Genomic DNA, 19,773 nt, shown 5'->3' on the forward strand with positions numbered 1-19,773 from the left:
ATTGAAGACCTTTAAGGTTACTGCCCCTATCATCAACCTTTTTAACCTGTCTCTCCTTTCTGGGGAGGTTCCCATTGCTTGGAAGACAGCCACGGTTCATCCTTTATTTAAAATGGGGAGATCTAGCTGATCCTAATTTATAGGCCTATCTCTATTTTGCCCTGTTTATCAAAAGTGTTGGACAAACTTGTCAATCAACTGACTGACTTTCTTGATGTCTATAGTATTCTCTCTGGTATGCAATCTGGTTTCCGCTCAGGTTATTGATGTGTCACTGCAACCTTAAAGAAGGGTCTAAACCATCTGACCCAGATGTTTTTTGGGGGGGTCATATTTAAGGAGCTATAGATATTTAGCACCTCAGACTCAGTGATTGCCTGCAGGGAGAAACTTTGTAGTGGGGCAGGGGGAAAAGAGGGAGAAGCATCGGGGATAGTTGCATTAGAAGGGGTGAGAGATGAGGAAATGTTGGACGTGCAAGGAGGCATGGCTGAGTCAAATGGGAATCCTGACCTTAATGAAGTGGTGATTAAAAAGCTCAGCCATGTGCTTCTTGTCAGTAACAACCACCTCATCAACTTTAAGGGACACGGGCAGCTGTGAGGAGGAGGGTTTATTCTCCAGGTCTTTAACAGTGTCCCATAACTTCTTGGGGTTAGACCCCATCCAAGATGGCATAGCTGTGAATACGTGTTTGTTTTGTCCTCTCGTGTACTTTGAAATTAAATTGAAATATATATACAAATCTCTTCTTGAATAATTTTTTTTTTATTATACCTTCCGGTAACTAGCCTCACCCAATGTAATACAGAATCGCTATTATTTTCAATTTTAGAACACATTCAAGAATCTCCAGAAGCTAACCAGCTAATTGGCTACAAGCTATTTAGTCATTGTTAGCCACTACTAGCGGCTTTTACCTTCTGCACAGATACCAGCCCTGTTTTAGCCTGGATAATACTCGCCTGTCTACCAATATCGGACTGTCTCTCCACAACAATGCCGGATTCCTGCCGTAATCCCTGCACCACTACTTCTGATCTTCACAGCTAGCTTGCAGCACCTATGTCATTTCATAGTTTGTCTTTTCAAGAAGCTGATTAAACACCATGATCATTACACAGGTGCACCTGGTGCTGGGGACAATAAGGCCACTCTAAAATGTGCAGTTTTGTCACAAAACATAGATGTCTCAAGTTCAGGGAGCGTGCAATTGGTATGCTGACTGCAGGAATGTCCACCAGAGCTGTTACCAGATAATTTGTTAATTTCTCTACCATGAACTGCCTCCAATGTCATTTTAGAGAATTTGACAGTATGTCCAACCGGCATCACAACCCCTGTAACCACACCAGTACAGGACCTCCACATGCGGCTTCGTCTGAGACCAGCCACCTGGACTTGCACAACCAAAGAATTTCTGCACAAACTATCAGAAAACTTCTAAGGGAATATCATCTACATCCTCACCAGGGTCTTGACCTGACAGCAGTTTGGGGTCATTACCTTCTTCAGTGTGCAATTGCTCATCATTGATGGCTGCTCACGTTTGATGGCCACTGGCACGCTGGAGAAGTGTGCTCTTCAGATTAATCCCGGTTCAACTGTAACGGGCAGATGGCAGACTGTGTATCGCATCGTGTGGGCAAGCAGTTTGCTGATGTGAACCAAGTGCCCCATGGTGGGGTTATGGTATGGGCAGGCATAAGCTACGTACAATGAACACGATTACATTTTTTCCATGGCAATTTGAATGCACATAGATTGCCGCACCATTCATCTTCCACCATCACCTCATGTTTCAGCATTATGAACGGCCCCATGTCTCAAGGATCTGTACACAATTCCTGGAAGCTGAAAATGTCCCAGTTCTTCCATGGCATGCATACTCACCAGATGTCACCCACTGAGCATGTTTGGGATGCTCTGATTCGACACGTTCGACAGCGTGTTCCAGTTCCAATTTATTTATTTTTTTTTAAGGTATTGGTAACCAACAGATGCTAACAATACATACCTGTATTTCCAGTCGTGAAATCTGTAGATTAGGGCCTAATTGACTTATTTCCTTATGAACTGTTGCACAGTTTGTGGTTGTGACTACAGTGATAAGGTGAAACGTGTCCTATTTACAATTCCATTTTCCAAACGGATTACTGTGTTACTTTCATCTCTTATCAAGTTGTAAATTATAGTGCATTGACAATGGTGTTAACAAAAACAAAAAAGTTATGCTTTTTCCTCTCAGAACGGATTGGTTCACTAGACCTTGTTCCCTCGTGTATTATTAGGAGAATTAAGGTCAGAATACAGGGTGTGTATAGACACACCGTCGCCACATTTTCATTTATTTGATCTCCACCCCAAACTAAGTTCAAGGTCAGAATACATGTAGAGAGAAGTGTGTTCCATTTATGTGCGCTTGAGTCCGAATAGAGCCCCGCAGTGGTGTCATAAAGCCGAGTGGTCAAATAGGGAAATGGTTCCAATCATTTTTCCCATAGGGAATATTAGAAACACTTCAAATAAGGGCTGTGTTTTGTGTAGGTTTACATGGTTATCAATATTTTTGGCTCCATTTATTGATTTGAAAATGCTAATTAGCATCAAAACTAGCACTTTCTGCAAGCTCCTGCACATCTCTAGCTGACAGGAATTGTCAATTTAAAACTTGCACAATTCTGAACTAAGACATTGGTTCATTACTACATTATAGTTAATGCCTTGATTCGGCGGTCTCGTCCAGATCAGTTTCATTTTTTTGGGGGGGGGGGGGGGGGGGGGGCGGGGGGTAAATACAGGTGAATTGTCCAAGTTACCTTGTCCTAGAGATTTTCACTTGTCACAGGCTAAGTCTACATGAAACTTAGTCCTTAAGTGTTTCTAAAATCCCCTGTGGAAAAACAATTGGAACCATGTCCCTGTTTGACCGCTAGGTTATGATTCATACTTATCCCCTAATAGAATAGGTTACTTTTGAACATCAGACAGACTCAGTATGCTGTCAATAGACTGGCATTCTAGCAGTAACTGATAGGACCCAATAGTTAACTTTGGCTGTGCTTGAACTACCCCAAACCCATCTTTGTATTGTACATTTTTTTTTTTTTTTTTACCTTTATTTAACCAGGCAAGTCAGTTAAGAACAAATTCTTATTTTCAATGACGGCCTAGGAACTGCCTGTTCAAGGGCAGAACGACAGATTTGTACCTTGTCAGCTTGGGGGTTTGAACTTGCAACCTTCCGGTTACTAGTCCAACGCTCTAACCACTAGGCTACCCTGCCGCCCCATATGGAGTGATATGGATTTTCCTTACAGGATGCCTTGGTGAGAAGGTTCATAAGAGACCATCACAAATGTCGACCGTGCACAGCGGATGGCCGTATATATTCTAAATATTGAGTTGACACCCAGCACGTGATCTACTGCGAACGGTCGATGTGTGTTAGTCTGACAAAACAAAGTTCAGAAGGGAACGAGACTTGACCCGACTTTTCTTGACAAACAAGAAGCCTTTATTTTATGTGGAAAAGAAAACTGCCATTTCATTCATCATGATCCAGAGATTCTGCACAATGTATTTAAGTGCACTGTTAAATCTAAAGTCATTTGTTTTTAGAGAGTATAGGGTAGATTAATGTCTTTGTATACACGCAAGCCTTCGATAAAAACACCAAATTACCACAGTCCTGTGATTAATTAGATCAGAGGGCAAACTGATAGGTCCTGTCCCAAATGGCACCCTATTCCCTACATAGTGCAAAACATTTTGACCAGGGCCCATAAGGGTTTTGCACTATGTAGGGAATAGGGTGCCATTTTGGACCCAGGCAAAGAAAGAAAAAGAACCTGGCAGGACAGAGGCTATTATGTTTTATATTCTCTCTTCTGTACACTCCAGAACAGTGACCTGGAGCAGGGTGCAAGGTGTGGTTAGTTAGTAAAACACATAGGTCTAACTGAACTGAAGAACAGGGCTTCTTTAATGCTAGTAATCAATCCCTCCTAAATGGAATGGTCCCACACAAGAGCACTTTTTACAGCACGAGGAAAGGTTTGTGACACGCAGCAGAGTACATCTCTACACCGCACGGTCTGACTGGAGAACGTGCATATGCTTGGAATGGGAAGGATGGAAATCATGTCTGTATGCATTTTAAAATCAATTTTCTTCTCTCGAGAGCTACACAACCCCTTCAACCCTGTATAGGTCATTACTGGTATTGTACGTAGTGTTTCTAGTTGGTTTGTGGTTCATGGAAGCGGCAGTCGTGTTCAAATATAGAACATTGTAACTTTAGTTTCTGAATATACAATAATTAAATGCATTTTACAGACTGACAGAACAAGCTGCTCACACATCTACATGAGTTCTCACTACAGAGTGCAAATCAGATGCTTCACAACAACCTTTATTAAGGACTCGCTCTTCCCACAAGCCCCCTCATTGTACATAAAAATAAAAATGGACAAATTACATTAGTAAATATAATGGAATGTGGGGGAAAAATCCTTGTCATCCAATCCTTTTCTTTGACAATGGAAATGAAATTGAGTCCTTCATGACAAAAAGGAAAACGATAATTAAAACAGAGTAATAACTGCTTGTTGGAATCCCCTGTATGTTGCGAGTAGAAGATAGTAATGGCTGGTGAAGGACTGAGCTGAGTGGGGGGGGGAGATGAAGGATGGGCTCCAGGGTTGCTCCGGACCAGAAGGGCCTTCACATGCTGTAGCCGAAGCCTGGCTGTGCCTGAGGGTTCTGGGGATAGCCCGCAGGGGCCTGGTAACCATAGCCATAGGCCTGCTGGGCTGGTACGGGCACACTGGGGCCAGCAGTCAGCATCAGCTGGGGTGTGCCTGGAGGAGAGTTACACATGTATTAGATTAGAATCTATTCAGATTTGATTTGTTTACTCATTCACAAAATTGTTTTAGCATGGCGTACAAGACACAGCGCAACTCTCAACATTCCAGAGTGCCAAGGAAGGAGTGGGGCAATGCTCCTTTAATCTTTTTTCATAGAAACAGAACAGAGAGACTGGAGAGATCGAGGGAAGTGGGCCAGATTCAAACCAATTTTGACTCTGGCATTTGTCTAAGTCAGACGTACGAACCACTGGACCACAAGGAAGCTTAAATGTGTTGTTCACTTGACTATCGCCATTCTGCTGCAGAGGGACAAGGAAGTGAGTTTAACAGAAAAATAGTGCTGAAAACATGTTGGCTCAGCATTTTAAATGATCAGGACCTGTTAGGAGGAGAAATACCAGCCTTTTGACACAGGAACTATTATGAATGATACGAATACGAATTCCGAGACAGCCCTATACACATATGCATGTCACCAATAAACACCCCCCAAAAAATGTACATGACATTTTATACATTTCTCGTTACCATCTACTTTTTGTCTTCGAGTCAAAACTTTACTACTTGCTGTACAAAAGGCTAGGTAATGAGGATTCAGTGTGAACAGCTGTACATGGTCTCCGTTCAAGTGTGCTGATCAGTTAATGTTACTTTAAAATACGACTGGACAGATGGACTCTTTTCTGGTTATAGACTGCACTTACACGGCCCCATAGAGATGTATAGAGGACACACTTACCACTACACGGAAAAGCCATCTATGGGGCTTTGCTTTCACAGAACCGATCAATGGCAAGGTTAAAGGTGCACCCTCTATACATTTCTATGGACTGCTGCTGCCAAACAGCCTTTCTCCACTCACTCGAGAACTAAATGAGGAAACAAGCTGAGATTGAATCATGGAAACACACCCAGTAGAGAGAAGATTCTGAAAAGGTTACGTGTTACTTTACTCCATTACCCATAAAAGTAATTGATTACGTAAAGTAATCACCTGACTTAGAATTCCTTACAATCAAATGCCGACCACATTATCTACCAAGAGAATTCTCTTCAATTATAGTCACTGCCATGTATATCCCCTCCCAAGCAGATAACTCGACGGCCCTGAAAGGAATTCACTGGACACCATATCCTGAGGCTGCATTTATTGTAGCTGGGTTTAGTAAACAAGGTTTAGTAAATTCGATCAGCATAGCGACACTGGCTGGTCGTATTCTTGACCATTGCTCCTCTAACTTCCGTGATGCAAATCTGACCATAATTCCATTTTGTTGCTCCCAGCATAAAGACAGAAACTAAAACAGGAAACAACCGTGCTCAGGTCAAGCCAATGCTGATCCGACCAATCGGATTCCATGCTTCAAGATTGCTTCGATCACATGGACTGGGATATGTTCCGGGTACCCTCAGACAATAACATTGACGCTGACTGAGCGAGTTTATTAGCAAGTGCATCGGTGATGTTGTATCCACTGTGACTATTAAAACCTTCCATAACCAGAGGATTCATGGCAGAATTTGCACACAACTGAAAGTATGACCACCGCTTTTAATTACGGCAAGGCGACCGGAAACAAACAGTGTAGCTATTCCCTCCGCAAGGAAAACAAGCAAAGCGTCAGTGTAGACAGAATTGCAATTCAACGGCTCAAATACGAGACACACGTGGCAGGGTCTACAGCCAATCACGGATTACAAAACAAAAACCATCGACGTCTTGCTCACAGACAAATTAAAACAACTTATTCGCTTTGAGGACAATACAGTGCCACTGTCGGTATCCCTAGCCGCGTCCTCAGTGCATGCGCAGACCAGCTTTAAATAACGCCACTTTAATAATGCCTACATATCCTTCATTACTCATCTCATATGTATATACTGCATCTTGCCTATGCCACACAGCCATCACTCATCCATATTTATATGTACATATTCTTAGTCATCCTTTTACATGTGTGTGTATAAGGTAGTCGTTGTGAATTTGTTAGATAGTACTGCACTGTCGGAACTAGAAGCACAAGCATTTCACTACCCTCGCATTACCATGTGTATGTGACCAATAAAATTTGAGTTGATACTTTTGTAACACGGTACCCCCAACACTGGTAGTGAATGATGCGCAAGGTACTTACCATAGACTATGGGTTGGGTCTCTGTCGCCTGCTCCTCCTCTTTCCGTAGGGACTCGGAGGTCTCCAGCTTGTCCACCTGGAATAAAGGTAAAAAATAACAATGAAACACAGCTACAAGCAGGCAGGCCTTAGAAGACTAGATGTGCTGGAAAGTCTTCATTCATCGACTTTCATTTAGTAGTTAAATTAAATGTTAAGTGATTGATGGACAGGACCGTTCCCGGTGTGTAAAGTGTGTACATTTCAGGTGATTTTTATTTAACACATTCAAGGCTGCTGTGAGCTGCCTCTTCGACATATATTTAAAACTAGTGAAGAAAAATGAGCATTAAGATATGCGTGACTGGAGAAAGACTCCATTGACTTTGGTCCCACCATTCAGCCACCAATCTGTACTTGAAGTTTTCAGATATACATTGCTATGTATGTAGAAAACCAAACCCATATCAAGTATGAATCAGGCCTACAAAAGCAGGAATGCCAACTACCCGATGGTATTTTCACCGATTTATCTAAGAACCATTCAACCTTCCTCATAAATCTAACATACTTAGTTTATAGCTTGTCAATATCAGCCCACTAACTCCAATCCTGGGAGTGACGTTTTAAGCATAGCAGTAAAAATAGCAGCTTTCCAAATGTTGTTAGGAAGAAAACTTAATTGTGTTGGCAAGATGCATTTTGTGCAAATTAAAATACACCCCCTTTTTCTTCACTATGTTTAGCTGTGGTTCTCAGTGTTTAAAGTGGGTTTAATTCCCTCCATACTTCTTGTTAGGAACGTAAGTAACTACTATCAGTAAATCTCTTCCCACAAAATCCCAACAAGCCAATGCTTCATTGAAAGGAGAAGAGCAACATGCTACAGTAGTTGTTAGAGCTGGTTAACAGTGTGCATGAAAGAGGCATAAGTACTATAGCGCAGAGGGAGTGAAAGCTTGGGATGATTTGTAGTCCAACCACTCAAGGACCCGTATTCCCGTCAGCCAACAGCAATGTCTCCTAGCTACTCAATGGCATGGCCTCTTATCACATGCATATTTTAAAACCAGAGAACATTTCCAAAAGTGCAGGTACCATTACCCATTTCTCACACAAACATACATTGCCTTCAGAAAGTATTCACACCCCTTGACTTTTTCCACATTGTGCCACTGATCTACACACAATACAAATAAAATCAATAAGCATATAACCCCTTTGTTATTGCAAGTCTAAACACATTCAGTAGTACAAATCACAAAAGTTGCATGGACTCACAATAGTGGATAAGATTTTTTAATATTTTTTTTATGATTACCCCACACACAAGTATCTGTTAAGGTCCCTCAGTCGAGTAGTGGATTTCAACCAAAGACTAGGGAAGTTTTCCAATGCCTCGCAAAGAAGGGCACCTATTGGTAGATGGGTCAAAATAAAGCAGACATTGAATATCCCTTTGAGCATGGTGAAGTTACTAATTACAATTTGGATGGTGAATCAGTACACCCAGTCACGACAAACACACAGGCGTCCTTCCTAACTCAGTTGCTGGAGAGGAAGGAAACCGCTCAGGGATATCACCATGAGGCCAATGGTGGCTTTAAAACAGTTCCAGTTTAATGGCTGTGATAGGATAAAACAGGATGGATCAACTAGTTATTCCACACTACTAACCTAAATGGAGTGAAAAGGAATACAAATATTCCAAAACATGCATCCTGTATGCTAATAAATTTACTTTTTGTCCTGAATACATAGCATTATGTTTGGGGCAAATCCAACAGCACACATCACTGAGTACCACTCTTCATATTTTAAAGCATGGAGGTGGCTGCATCATGTTATGGGTATTCTAGTCATTGGCAAGGATAAAAGGAAACAGAGCTAAGCACAGGCAAAATCCTAGAGGAAAAGCTGGTTCAGTCTACTTTCCAACAGACAATGGGAGATGAAGTCACCTTTCAAAGGATAATAACCTAAAACACAAGACCAAATATACACTGGAGTTGCTTACCAAGACGACATTGAATGTTCCCGAGTGGCTTGGTTACAGTTTTGACATAAAATGGCTGTATGACAATGATCATCAACCAGAGCTTGAAGAAAGATTTACCAAAGACTCACAGCTGTAATTTTTGCCCAAGGTGATTCTAACATGTATTGCCTCAGGGGGTTGAATACTAATCTAAATCAAGATTAGTTTTATTTTTCATTAATCTTTCAAAATAAATTGTGTAGATCGTTAAGACTTAAATCCATTTTAATCCCAATTTGTGGAAAAGGTCAAGGGGTGTGAATACTTTCTGAAGAAACTAAACATACAGTACATACTCTCCTAGATACAGTGTAAATGTCTGTGAAGGAATGCACTTTCCAGTTACTGCCCGTGAAAAATGTACTTAGACTGATGTTTTGTTGTTGCTCAGCTTCTAATTCACTGTCAATACAAACATGACAAAGTTTTAATTGTAAACCCGGTGGTTCGAGCCCTGGTTGACTGAAAGCCGTGGTATCAGACCATAAACCATGGGTAGGACAAAGAACTACTATTTACTGGTTTAATTACATTGATAACCAGGTTATAATCACAATAAGGCACCTCAAGGATTTGTGGTACAAGACCAATATACCACAGCTAAGGGCTGTATCCAGGCAGTCCGCGATGCGTCGTGCATAAGAGCCCTTAGCCGTGGTATATTGGCCATATACCTCAGGCCTTATTACTTAAATGTCATCACTACAAAATGTGTAATTTCTGAAACATTTTGAAAAAACTGCATTCTCTTCACAAACAATAATTAATTGATTGGCTCACAGTTTTAGTACTATGGTTAAATGCAGTCTACAACTGGTTTGCAGTCCTTTTTGAAAAAAGGTCTTAATTAAGTGCTGGCAGTATGTGGAGACTCAAGACGGAGTTCATTAAAAGGCGTTCCAACTTATTCTACAAAATTAACTTTTCTCTCAGACACTCTTGGGGCATCAAGGGTGCTTTAGTGGGTTGAAAGGTCAGGACTGGAAACCAATAGCAGACTGGCGTCGTTGGTAGTCTTCCTCAGACTAAGGGTTGTCATTGTTGAGTAAACTACAGATCTACTACAGTGCTTGGCTGCCCAGTCGGTGAGAGTCCGTTTGAGAGGACACTACTCGGTGTGTGGGTGTTTGGATAAATAATAGTGTAACAGATGACTTAAAATAAAACTCATGCAGATTCTTGAGGTTGCAGTCCTTCAAGATAAATGAACAAAAATGAAATAAAGAGATGGAATATAGGAATAGACTTTCACCTTTTCCTTAATTGCATTAACCTGGAAGGGAATTCAAGAAGCGCAGCTTAGAAAATAAAAATCAGTTTCCCATAGTGCAGAGAGAGCAGGCTGAGACAGGCAACCAAATATACACACTGTAGAAAATACAGTAACACTCCTGTCAAAGGAAGTCAAACAATTTCTGAATATTTCAAGTTTAATTGTTAAACTATCCTTTCCATCCTAAGAAATATTGTTTTTAAGATAACTACAATACTTATCTTTTTCACATTTACTTGCATCAAAATCGTTTCTACTGTGCTGGCCAAATATGAAAATTGGCAAAATGTTTTCAATTTAGTAGGCTAGTGTACAGCTGTACTAAAATATTGAGAGCAGAGCAGTCCAGACTGCATTAGCCCTGTTCTATTGATAGACAGACATGCTAGAACTAGCATCCTCCATTGGCTGGCCTAGAGAGCTGCTGGACTACTGTTCCATTCAGAGCCATATAATACATGTACAGTGCCTTCAGAAAGAATTCAGACCTTGAACTTTCCCACATTTTGTTACATTACAGCTTAATCTAAAATGTATTATTTTTTCCCCCTGATCAATCTACACACAATACCCCAAAATGACAAAGCAAAAACAGATTTGTATACATTTTTGCTTATTTAGGATGCACCCGAGCTCAATTTCAAGTCTCATACCAAAGGGTCTGAGTACTTATGTAAATCTTTTTTGTTCAATATATCTGCAAAAATTACTAAACCTGTTATTATGGGGTATTTGTGTGAAGATTGCTGAGAATTGTTTTATTTAATCCATTTTAGAATAACACAGAACCCAAACCGGCTGTGCGCCTGCGCATACATTTATTTTGTCCCCCTACACCAAACGTGATCACGACACGCAGGTTAAAATATCAAAACAAACTTTGAACCAATGACATTCATTTGGGGACAGGTCGAAAAGCATTAAATATTTATGGCAATTTAGTTAGTTAGCTTACACTTGCTAGCTAATTTGTCCTGGGATATAAACATTGAGTTATATTACCTGAAATGCTCAAGGTCCTCTACTCCGACAATTAATCCACACATAAAACGGTCAACCGAATTGTTTCTAGTCATCTCTCCTCCTTCCAGGTTTTTCATCTTTGAACTTATATGGTGATTGGAATCTAAACTTTCATAGTATCACAACGAAAAAACGGCAACACAATTCGTCTTTCAATCACCCAATGGGGTATAACCAATGAGGAGATGGCACGTGGGTACCTGCTTCTATAAACCAATGAGGAGATTGGAGAGGCAGGACTTGCAGCGCGATCTGCGTCAGAAATAGGATTGACTTCTATTTTAGCCCTTGGCAACGCAGACGCACACGAGCAGTGGGTGCAATAATTGAATAACAGATACCTACATTTATTTTGCGACGCGAGCGGTGTGGTCAGGGTATAAGGCTAACGTAACAAAATTAGGAAAAGTCAAGGGGTCTGAATACTTTCCGAAGGCACTGTAATATGTAGCTTAGGACTGACCCTATTTAGTTGACTGGTCAATTGTTTGGTTGATAGGCTGTTGGTCGACCGAGATTTCTTTAGTCGAGCAGTCAAATTATTTTTTACATTTGTTAAGGCGCACAACACACCGGTCTGATTCGCGCCTGTCTCAGTAGACTAATCCATTGGAGTCCACGGGGATGGCACAGTCCATCACTCTAAGACATGTCATACTGAAATTGTATATGGTTATGTAATATTATATAACAAATGCGCTTTCTCCAGCATTGGATACGGTCACTGTCTGCGGCTCTGAAACAATCTTTCCCCGTGTTGCTACTTTATGTGCACAATAGCGAAGTTAACCAGCATATTGGGATTTAGAACAATGCGGTGGAGGCAGCAGCAATGACGAGGAAACAACCCTTGCATTAGGCTAATTGTCTAAGAAAATTGAAGAGAGGAAATCTACTTAATTGTTTATAATCCATAGCCCAACTTAAATGTGCCCGGCTTTATAAATCATCCATATACACAATACTATTTAAACATTTAGACACGCCTACTCATTCAAGGGTTTTTCTTATTTTAAAAAATATATTTTCTGCATTGTAAAATAGGGAAGACAAACTATGAAGTAACACATATGGAATCATGTAGTAACCAAAGTGTTAAATCAAAATAGATTCTTCAAAGCTGCCACCTTTGACAGCTTTGCGCATTCTCTCAACCAGCTTCATGAGGAATTCATTTCAATTAACAGGTGTGGAATTTCTTTCCTTCTAAAGTCCATATTATGGCAAGAACAGCTCAAATAAGAAGAGAAATGACAGTCCATCATTACTTTAAGACATGGTCAGTCAATGCAGACAATTAAGAACTTTGAAAGTTTCTTCAAGTACAGTCGCAAAACCCATCAAGGGCTATGATGAAACAGGCTCTCATGAGGACCGCCACAGGAAAGGAAGACCCAGAGTTACCGCAGCTGCAGAGGATGAGTTCATTAGAGTTACCAGCCTCAAATTGCAGCCCGAATAAATGCTTCAGAATTCAAGTAACAGACATCAACATCATCTGCTCAGAGGAGACTGAGTCAATCAGACCTTCATGGTCGAATTGTTGTAAAGAAAACACTACTAAAAGGACACCAATAAGAAGAAGACTTGCTTGGGCCAAGAAACACAAGCAATGGCCATTAGACCTGTGGAAATCTGTCCTTTGGTCTGATGTGTCCAAATTTGAGATTTGTGGTTCCAACCGCTGTGTCTTTGAGATGCAGAGTAGGTGAACGGATGATCTCCACATGTGTGGTTCCCCCCATGAAGCAGGAAGGAGGTGCGATGGTGCTTTGCTGGTGGCACTGTCAGTGATTTATTTAGAATTCAAGGCAAACTTAACCAGCATTGCTACCACAGCATTCCGCAGCGATATGCAATCCCATCTGGTTCTCTCTTAGTGGGACTATCATTTGTTTTTCAACAGGACAATGACCCAACACACCTCTAGGCTGTGTAAGGGCTATTTGACCAAGAAGGACAATGATGGAGTGCTGCATCAGATGACCCGGCCTCCACAATCACCCGACCTCAACCCAATTGCGATGGTTTGGGATGAGTTGGACCGCAGAGTGAAGGAAAAGCAGCCAACAAGTGCTCAGCATGTGGGATCTCCTTCAAGACTGTTAGAAAAGCATTCTAGGTGAAGCAGGTTGAGAGAATGCAAAGCTGTCATCAAGGCAAAGGGTGGCTACTTTGAAGAAAATCTAAATATAACACTTTTTTGGTTACTACATAATTCCATGTGTTATTTCATAGTTGAGGTCAATGTAGAAAATAGTAAAAATAAAGGAAAAACCTTGAACGAATAGGTATGTCTGAACTTTTGACTGGTACTGTAGATGGAGAGAGAAATATGGCTGTGGTTGAGGTGTGCAGACAGACATGCTCAAGTCACAGCAGTCCCACATGCAGCATCCAATGACAAGCTCCACTTACTTGGCACTTAATATCAATGACAAGAAAACAAACTGGACTCTAGAGAGGAACTAAAGATCGTTTCAAAGCAGAGGGGACACCACCTTGAAACAATGCATCAACAAGACACTTGCACTGTACTAAAATAAAAATTTTAATTTCAGATGATGCAGTTTAATTTGTCAGCGCATTAAAACAATAAATCAATTACTGTCTTTGATATGGAAAGGGTAAACAAAAAAGCTGTAAAATGGTTAACAAGAGGGGAATTCAAACTAATGGCATGAGTATAAGGCATCGGAGCAGAGGTTTGTTTAGCTTGATCAAACTCAGACAAACAGAAGAGACGAGGCACTAAAAAGGCAAGTTGATAGAAAAACAAAATAAATAACTGTCTTCCTCTAGAGTCTACTGGCATGCCACACAATTATATTCTAAATAGAATATTCTACTGATTTCAGTAATTATATTTCTATTACAACACATGTGCTGCGAAGTCTAGACTGCTGGACTGAGTTCTAATGGAATCATTGAAGAATCTCTGGTAGAAACTGAACTTGCCATATAAAAATAAGGTATTGTGCTACTGACTAAGTGGCTTTTCAAACCTGGCCAACTGCTAAAAGCAGTTGACTGTGTAACAGAAGATCACTGCACAGTGTGTTTGGATGGCTTTGGGTCAAAGTGGACGATGGTATTTAGGATCAGCTTATTTTCACTCAATCCTAACCTTAAAGGTGCAAAGTCAGCAGTTGCTGCATCCTTTTTTGGACTTAAAAATTAACAATGTGTACCAATTGATTTGTGAAGAATATAACTTAAATGCTTCATGAGCTTCAACTGTCATACCCCATCAGAACACAATATCAGCTTGTTTACTCCAATGATTGTAAACAAAGTAAACATATAACCTCAAAACATGGTTAAAACTATGATTTTGTTAGTCCATAGCTCTGTCTATGAATTGTAGAGTGGTTACATTTCTCCAGTCTCGTCCCTCAGCTTTTAGCAAAACAGGGGCGGGGACTTAATTTGTTGTTGTTTCAACTGCTGATTGGCGCTTTAACCTTTTGGGGTAAGACATTCCAAACGGACCCTAGATCAATGATTAGGGGACAGTTCACCCAACTACCTCTGAAAGCAGACCTGGGTCGTGTTCATTAGCCACCAAATGGAATAAAACTGACATTTTCCGTTGCATGCCTTAATGAACACGTAGAATAAAACCGCTTTGCCCACTCAACACTCCACCTAGCCAAGTCCAAACAGCCACCAACCTTGGAGAGGTACTCTCTCATGACCTGGATGAAGTAGGGCATGGAGAAGTCCATGATGTTGTGCTTCCAGGCAGTCTCCAGCACCACGTCTGGCCTCAGCAGGTCGTAGCAGGTGAAAAGGCAGGCGGCAAAGCACTCCTTCTTGTCCTCCATCAGGAACCAGCCCAGCAGCTCCTCAGCCAGCTCCGTGTCCTTGGACTCTGACGCGTACTGCATGGCATCCTGGAGGAAAATGGGAACTATGAGGAGGAGGTTCAAGATCAGGAAAGTGACTTGATACTTTAGAGGGGAAGGTAGATACCAAGACAAAGTGGCAGGTGTGGCGCAATCTAGTAATGCTTAGAAAGTATAGGACTTATTCCACCTAGGCATAACTTTAATATCCCATTGGGAATTTCTGATTTGCAACAAAGTACACCAACAATCATCTTAACCACTAACCTTACCAGAAAATAATTCCCATTATCCACCTCTCTCTCCTAACAAATTACATTAAATGACAATGGCACTTTCCCCAGTGAATGGCAGTCTAAGGAGAAACAAGCCCTGGTAAGGCGAAGGGAATGAATGATTACCTTGTAGAGTCTGTCCTTCTTGCAGAGCTCCACACTCTGTTTCCAGCGGTTGTTACCCTTGAAGAGGTACGCAGCGATTCTCCTGAACTCCATCAGCTCGTGTTTCTCCAGGCGCTGGGCCAGCGAGATGTTGTCGAAGTTGTCATAGGCATCTATAGACGTCCTCAGAGCCTGAGACCACGGAGGGAAGAAAGGATGAGGAAGGAGTTACTTTGTTGTTCAGTGAAGCAATAAACACTGGTTTCACGTAAAGGTAATAGAAATGTTACTGTATATAGAGACAGATCGCCAGACCCAGATTAAAGGGATACTTACTTTGGCAATAATAAGTATCCTTTTATCTACTTCCTCAGAGTCAGATCAACTCATGGATACCATTTGTATGTGCCTGCATCCATTATGAAGGAAGTTAATATTACCTTGTGAAACTACCTCTTAACGCAATGACTGGGAGTCTATGGCATCTACTAGCATGCTAGCAGTTATCCTAGACTTAAATTCGTTGTGCTAACACTACTTAGAAACTTCAACCTGCACGCAGCGACAAAAGGGTATCCACAAGTTAATCTGACTGGGGAAATAGAAAAGGCCTCATTGATAAAATCCTTAAGTATCTCTTTAAGCCTTAAATGTGTCCGTCTTCCTTGCTTGACTATGTAACCAACAAAAAAATTGACCACAAACCTGATAGTCCTCCTCTGTGATGAAGAGGTTGCTAAGTGCTTCATTGACAGACTTGTTGTTGTGGTTCTGTACTGAGCGCAGGTAGGGCTTGACCAGGGGCAGCTGTTTCACCTGGACCACACACACACCATTGATTACTAGAACTGCATTCACTTTAAGCAGAGTGCACTGTACTATACATATTGTTTCAGTCTTAGAGTAACTACTATAAAAGGTATCAATGCTTCAGTTTCCTGTGTTGGCAGATAGGGGGGGACAGAGAGCTCATCTCACCTTGCTGAAGAAGTTGACCGCACGGGAGTGGTCCAGTCTGGGGGACAGCACTATGAGCAGGTCATTCAGTAACAACGGCTTGAACTCCAAATAGAACTGAGTTGCTTTGTAATACAGCTCCACGTTGGCCACCTACACAGTCACAGGAAAGAGAGATTGTCATGTATGAAAGTATTGTGAAGAGAAGACAATATGCATGCATATGTACAATTTTAACATTTTAAATTGTAAGTGTATTGAGAGGTTTCAATTTACTTTAAAAAGAAACACTGAACAATATCACATTAAGTCAAGCTTTGTCATAGTTCCTACGCAGCAATGACTGGTACCTTGGTGATAATGTCTTTGAACTGGCCCTCCTTCCAGGCGTCTGTGGGGTGGTTCATCATGGTGATGATGGCATTGTCAAACTCCTCGTACTTATCGTACAGGAACACCAGCTCCGCCCACAGGTGGGCCTGCTCCGCCGCCCGCAGAACCTTTGGAATGTTGACTCTGGACCAGAAGAGCTCCAGGTGCTCCCTCATCTTCTGGGGTTTGAATTTGGAGTAGAGGATGGCCAGCTCAGTGAACATACCCATGTGAGCCCGTTCCAGCCCCAGGGCTGCCTCCAGCATGGTGATCAGCTCCTCAAAGTAAGCACGGTCCTGAACATGGGGGGGGGGGGGGGGGGGGGTATTGGTTAAAGGTGGTTGTGTGTTTGTAGAAACAAAAGCATTAAGAGGTTCTAAAGCACCAAATGTGATTGTCGAGTGTGTGGAGAGAGGTGGACGAAATTAAGATTTTTCAAGTTGACTACACTGAAAACACAAATTTAATACAAACAACCTTGACATCGTCTAGCAGCAAGGTGGATAAGGTGCATCGAGACCGAGTGGGTCGTGTGTGTGCGTGCATCAGTCTTACCTGGTAGTAGTTGATGAGTTCCTCCAGTTCATCAGCATGCACCACGATGTGGAGGCCACACATCTGGGCCAGCCGGAATTCCTTCCCATCCACGCAAGCGAAGCACACCTCCTTCCAGGTCCTAGTGCTGTTGGCCTTGCGTGCCCCATCTACCGCCGCCTGGTACTCCCCGAGGTGAACCAGGGTGGACGCCAGGCGGCCGAAGTTGGACACGTTGTTGTACAGTAACTTGGCCGCATCGTACATTTTCTCGTCATAACAGCGGTCGCCGACCTTAGGTGAGGAGAATCGTATGACTGTCAATCAACATCTTACATAAGGAGTTGTTCGGGAAAACAAACTAGGAGCGAAAAATCACATCACCGTTTATATTTCCCATTGAATACAACAACCTGTTGTATGCAGTCAGACCTACAGTAACAGTACCTGTTGTATGCAGTCAGGCCTACAGTATGTAGTCAGGCCTACAGTAACACTACCTGTTGTATGCAGTCAGGCCTACAGTAACAGTACCTGTTGTATGCAGTCAGGCCTACAGTAACAGTACCTGTTGTATGCAGTCAGGCCTACAGTAACAGTACCTGTTGTATGCAGTCAGGCCTACAGTAACAGTACCTGTTGTATGCAGTCAGGCCTACAGTAACAGTACCTGTTGTATGCAGTCAGGCCTATAGTAACAGTACCTGTTGTATGCAGTCAGGCCTATAGTAACATTACCTGTTGTATTCAGTCAGGCCTATAGTAACAGTACCTGTTGTATGCAGTCAGACCTAAAGTAACACTACCTGTTGTATGCAGTCAGGCCTACAGTAATACTACCTGTTGTATGCAGTCAGGCCTATAGTAACAGTACCTGTTGTATGCAGTCAGACCTAAAGTAACACTACCTGTTGTATGCAGTCAGACCTACAGTAACACTACCTGTTGTATGCAGTCAGGCCTACAGTAACACTACCTGTTGTATGCAGTCAGACCTACAGTAACACTACCTGTTGTATGCAGTCAGGCCTACAGTAACACTACCTGTTGTATTCAGTCAGGCCTACAGTAACACTACCTGTTGTATGCAGTCAGGCCTACGGTAACACTACCTGTTGTATGCAGTCAGGCCTACAGTAACACTACCTGTTGTATTCAGTCAGGCCTACAGTAACACTACCTGTTGTATGCAGTCAGGCCTACAGTAACAGTACCTGTTGTATGCAGTCAGGCCTACAGTAACAGTACCTGTTGTATGCAGTCAGGCCTACAGTAACAGTACCTGTTGTATGCAGTCAGGCCTACAGTAACAGTACCTGTTGTATGCAGTCAGGCCTACAGTAACAGTACCTGTTGTATGCAGTCAGGCCTATAGTAACAGTACCTGTTGTATGCAGTCAGGCCTATAGTAACATTACCTGTTGTATTCAGTCAGGCCTATAGTAACAGTACCTGTTGTATGCAGTCAGACCTAAAGTAACACTACCTGTTGTATGCAGTCAGGCCTACAGTAATACTACCTGTTGTATGCAGTCAGGCCTATAGTAACAGTACCTGTTGTATGCAGTCAGACCTAAAGTAACACTACCTGTTGTATGCAGTCAGACCTACAGTAACACTACCTGTTGTATGCAGTCAGGCCTACAGTAACACTACCTGTTGTATGCAGTCAGACCTACAGTAACACTACCTGTTGTATGCAGTCAGGCCTACAGTAACACTACCTGTTGTATTCAGTCAGGCCTACAGTAACACTACCTGTTGTATGCAGTCAGGCCTACGGTAACACTACCTGTTGTATGCAGTCAGGCCTACAGTAACACTACCTGTTGTATTCAGTCAGGCCTACAGTAACACTACCTGTTGTATGCAGTCAGGCCTACAGTAACAGTACCTGTTGTATGCAGTCAGGCCTACAGTAACACTACCTGTTGTATGCAGTCAGGCCTACAGTAACACTACCTGTTATGCAACAGCGTATTAAAAACCTGGATCGCTGACGCTAGGTCTTTGCCAATAAGAGTTTTTGAAGCCACCAGGCCACCATAATCCTACTCCTCCTTTCAGGGCTTTGATTAATGGAAGCTATTCAGGGGAAAAATTATATCCCCACATTAAAATAGCCAACATGTCAACAATGTCACAATGTGCGGCATATGGATGCAGCCAGCACCAATTCAAGGCATGTTGGAAAACATTTGATATGGAAGCACCAAAATTAACTTTTTCTATCTGACAGACCGCTCCTGACAGCTTGTGGTACTGTGTAACCATAGCAATGCATGTAAGCAAATGTCTTGAACTGCTGTTCTTATGGATTTTCTAATAGTCCTTTCAACTGTTGAACAAATATTGTGCAT

General features: G+C 42.0%; 1 protein-coding gene across 2 annotated transcripts in view; it reads right to left on the bottom strand.

Moving 5' to 3' along the window:
* Positions 1–3,494: 3,494 nt before the first annotated feature.
* The window catches only part of cltca (clathrin, heavy chain a (Hc)), a 64,819-nt gene continuing 48,540 nt past the window's right edge, over positions 3,495–19,773 (bottom strand). For both annotated transcript variants that reach the window (XM_036937421.1, XM_036937422.1), the window contains 8 exons: positions 17,435–17,707; positions 16,858–17,175; positions 16,529–16,660; positions 16,256–16,366; positions 15,572–15,742; positions 14,997–15,218; positions 7,010–7,085; positions 3,495–4,862 (listed from right to left, as the gene is read on the bottom strand). In XM_036937421.1, coding sequence (XP_036793316.1) covers positions 4,726–4,862; positions 7,010–7,085; positions 14,997–15,218; positions 15,572–15,742; positions 16,256–16,366; positions 16,529–16,660; positions 16,858–17,175; positions 17,435–17,707 — 1,440 coding nt within the window. In that variant the 3' untranslated portion in view covers positions 3,495–4,725. The remainder of the gene's footprint in view (positions 4,863–7,009; positions 7,086–14,996; positions 15,219–15,571; positions 15,743–16,255; positions 16,367–16,528; positions 16,661–16,857; positions 17,176–17,434; positions 17,708–19,773) is intronic.

Source organism: Oncorhynchus mykiss, chromosome 12, assembly GCF_013265735.2.
Source record: "Oncorhynchus mykiss isolate Arlee chromosome 12, USDA_OmykA_1.1, whole genome shotgun sequence".
Classification (NCBI taxonomy): domain Eukaryota; kingdom Metazoa; phylum Chordata; class Actinopteri; order Salmoniformes; family Salmonidae; genus Oncorhynchus; species Oncorhynchus mykiss.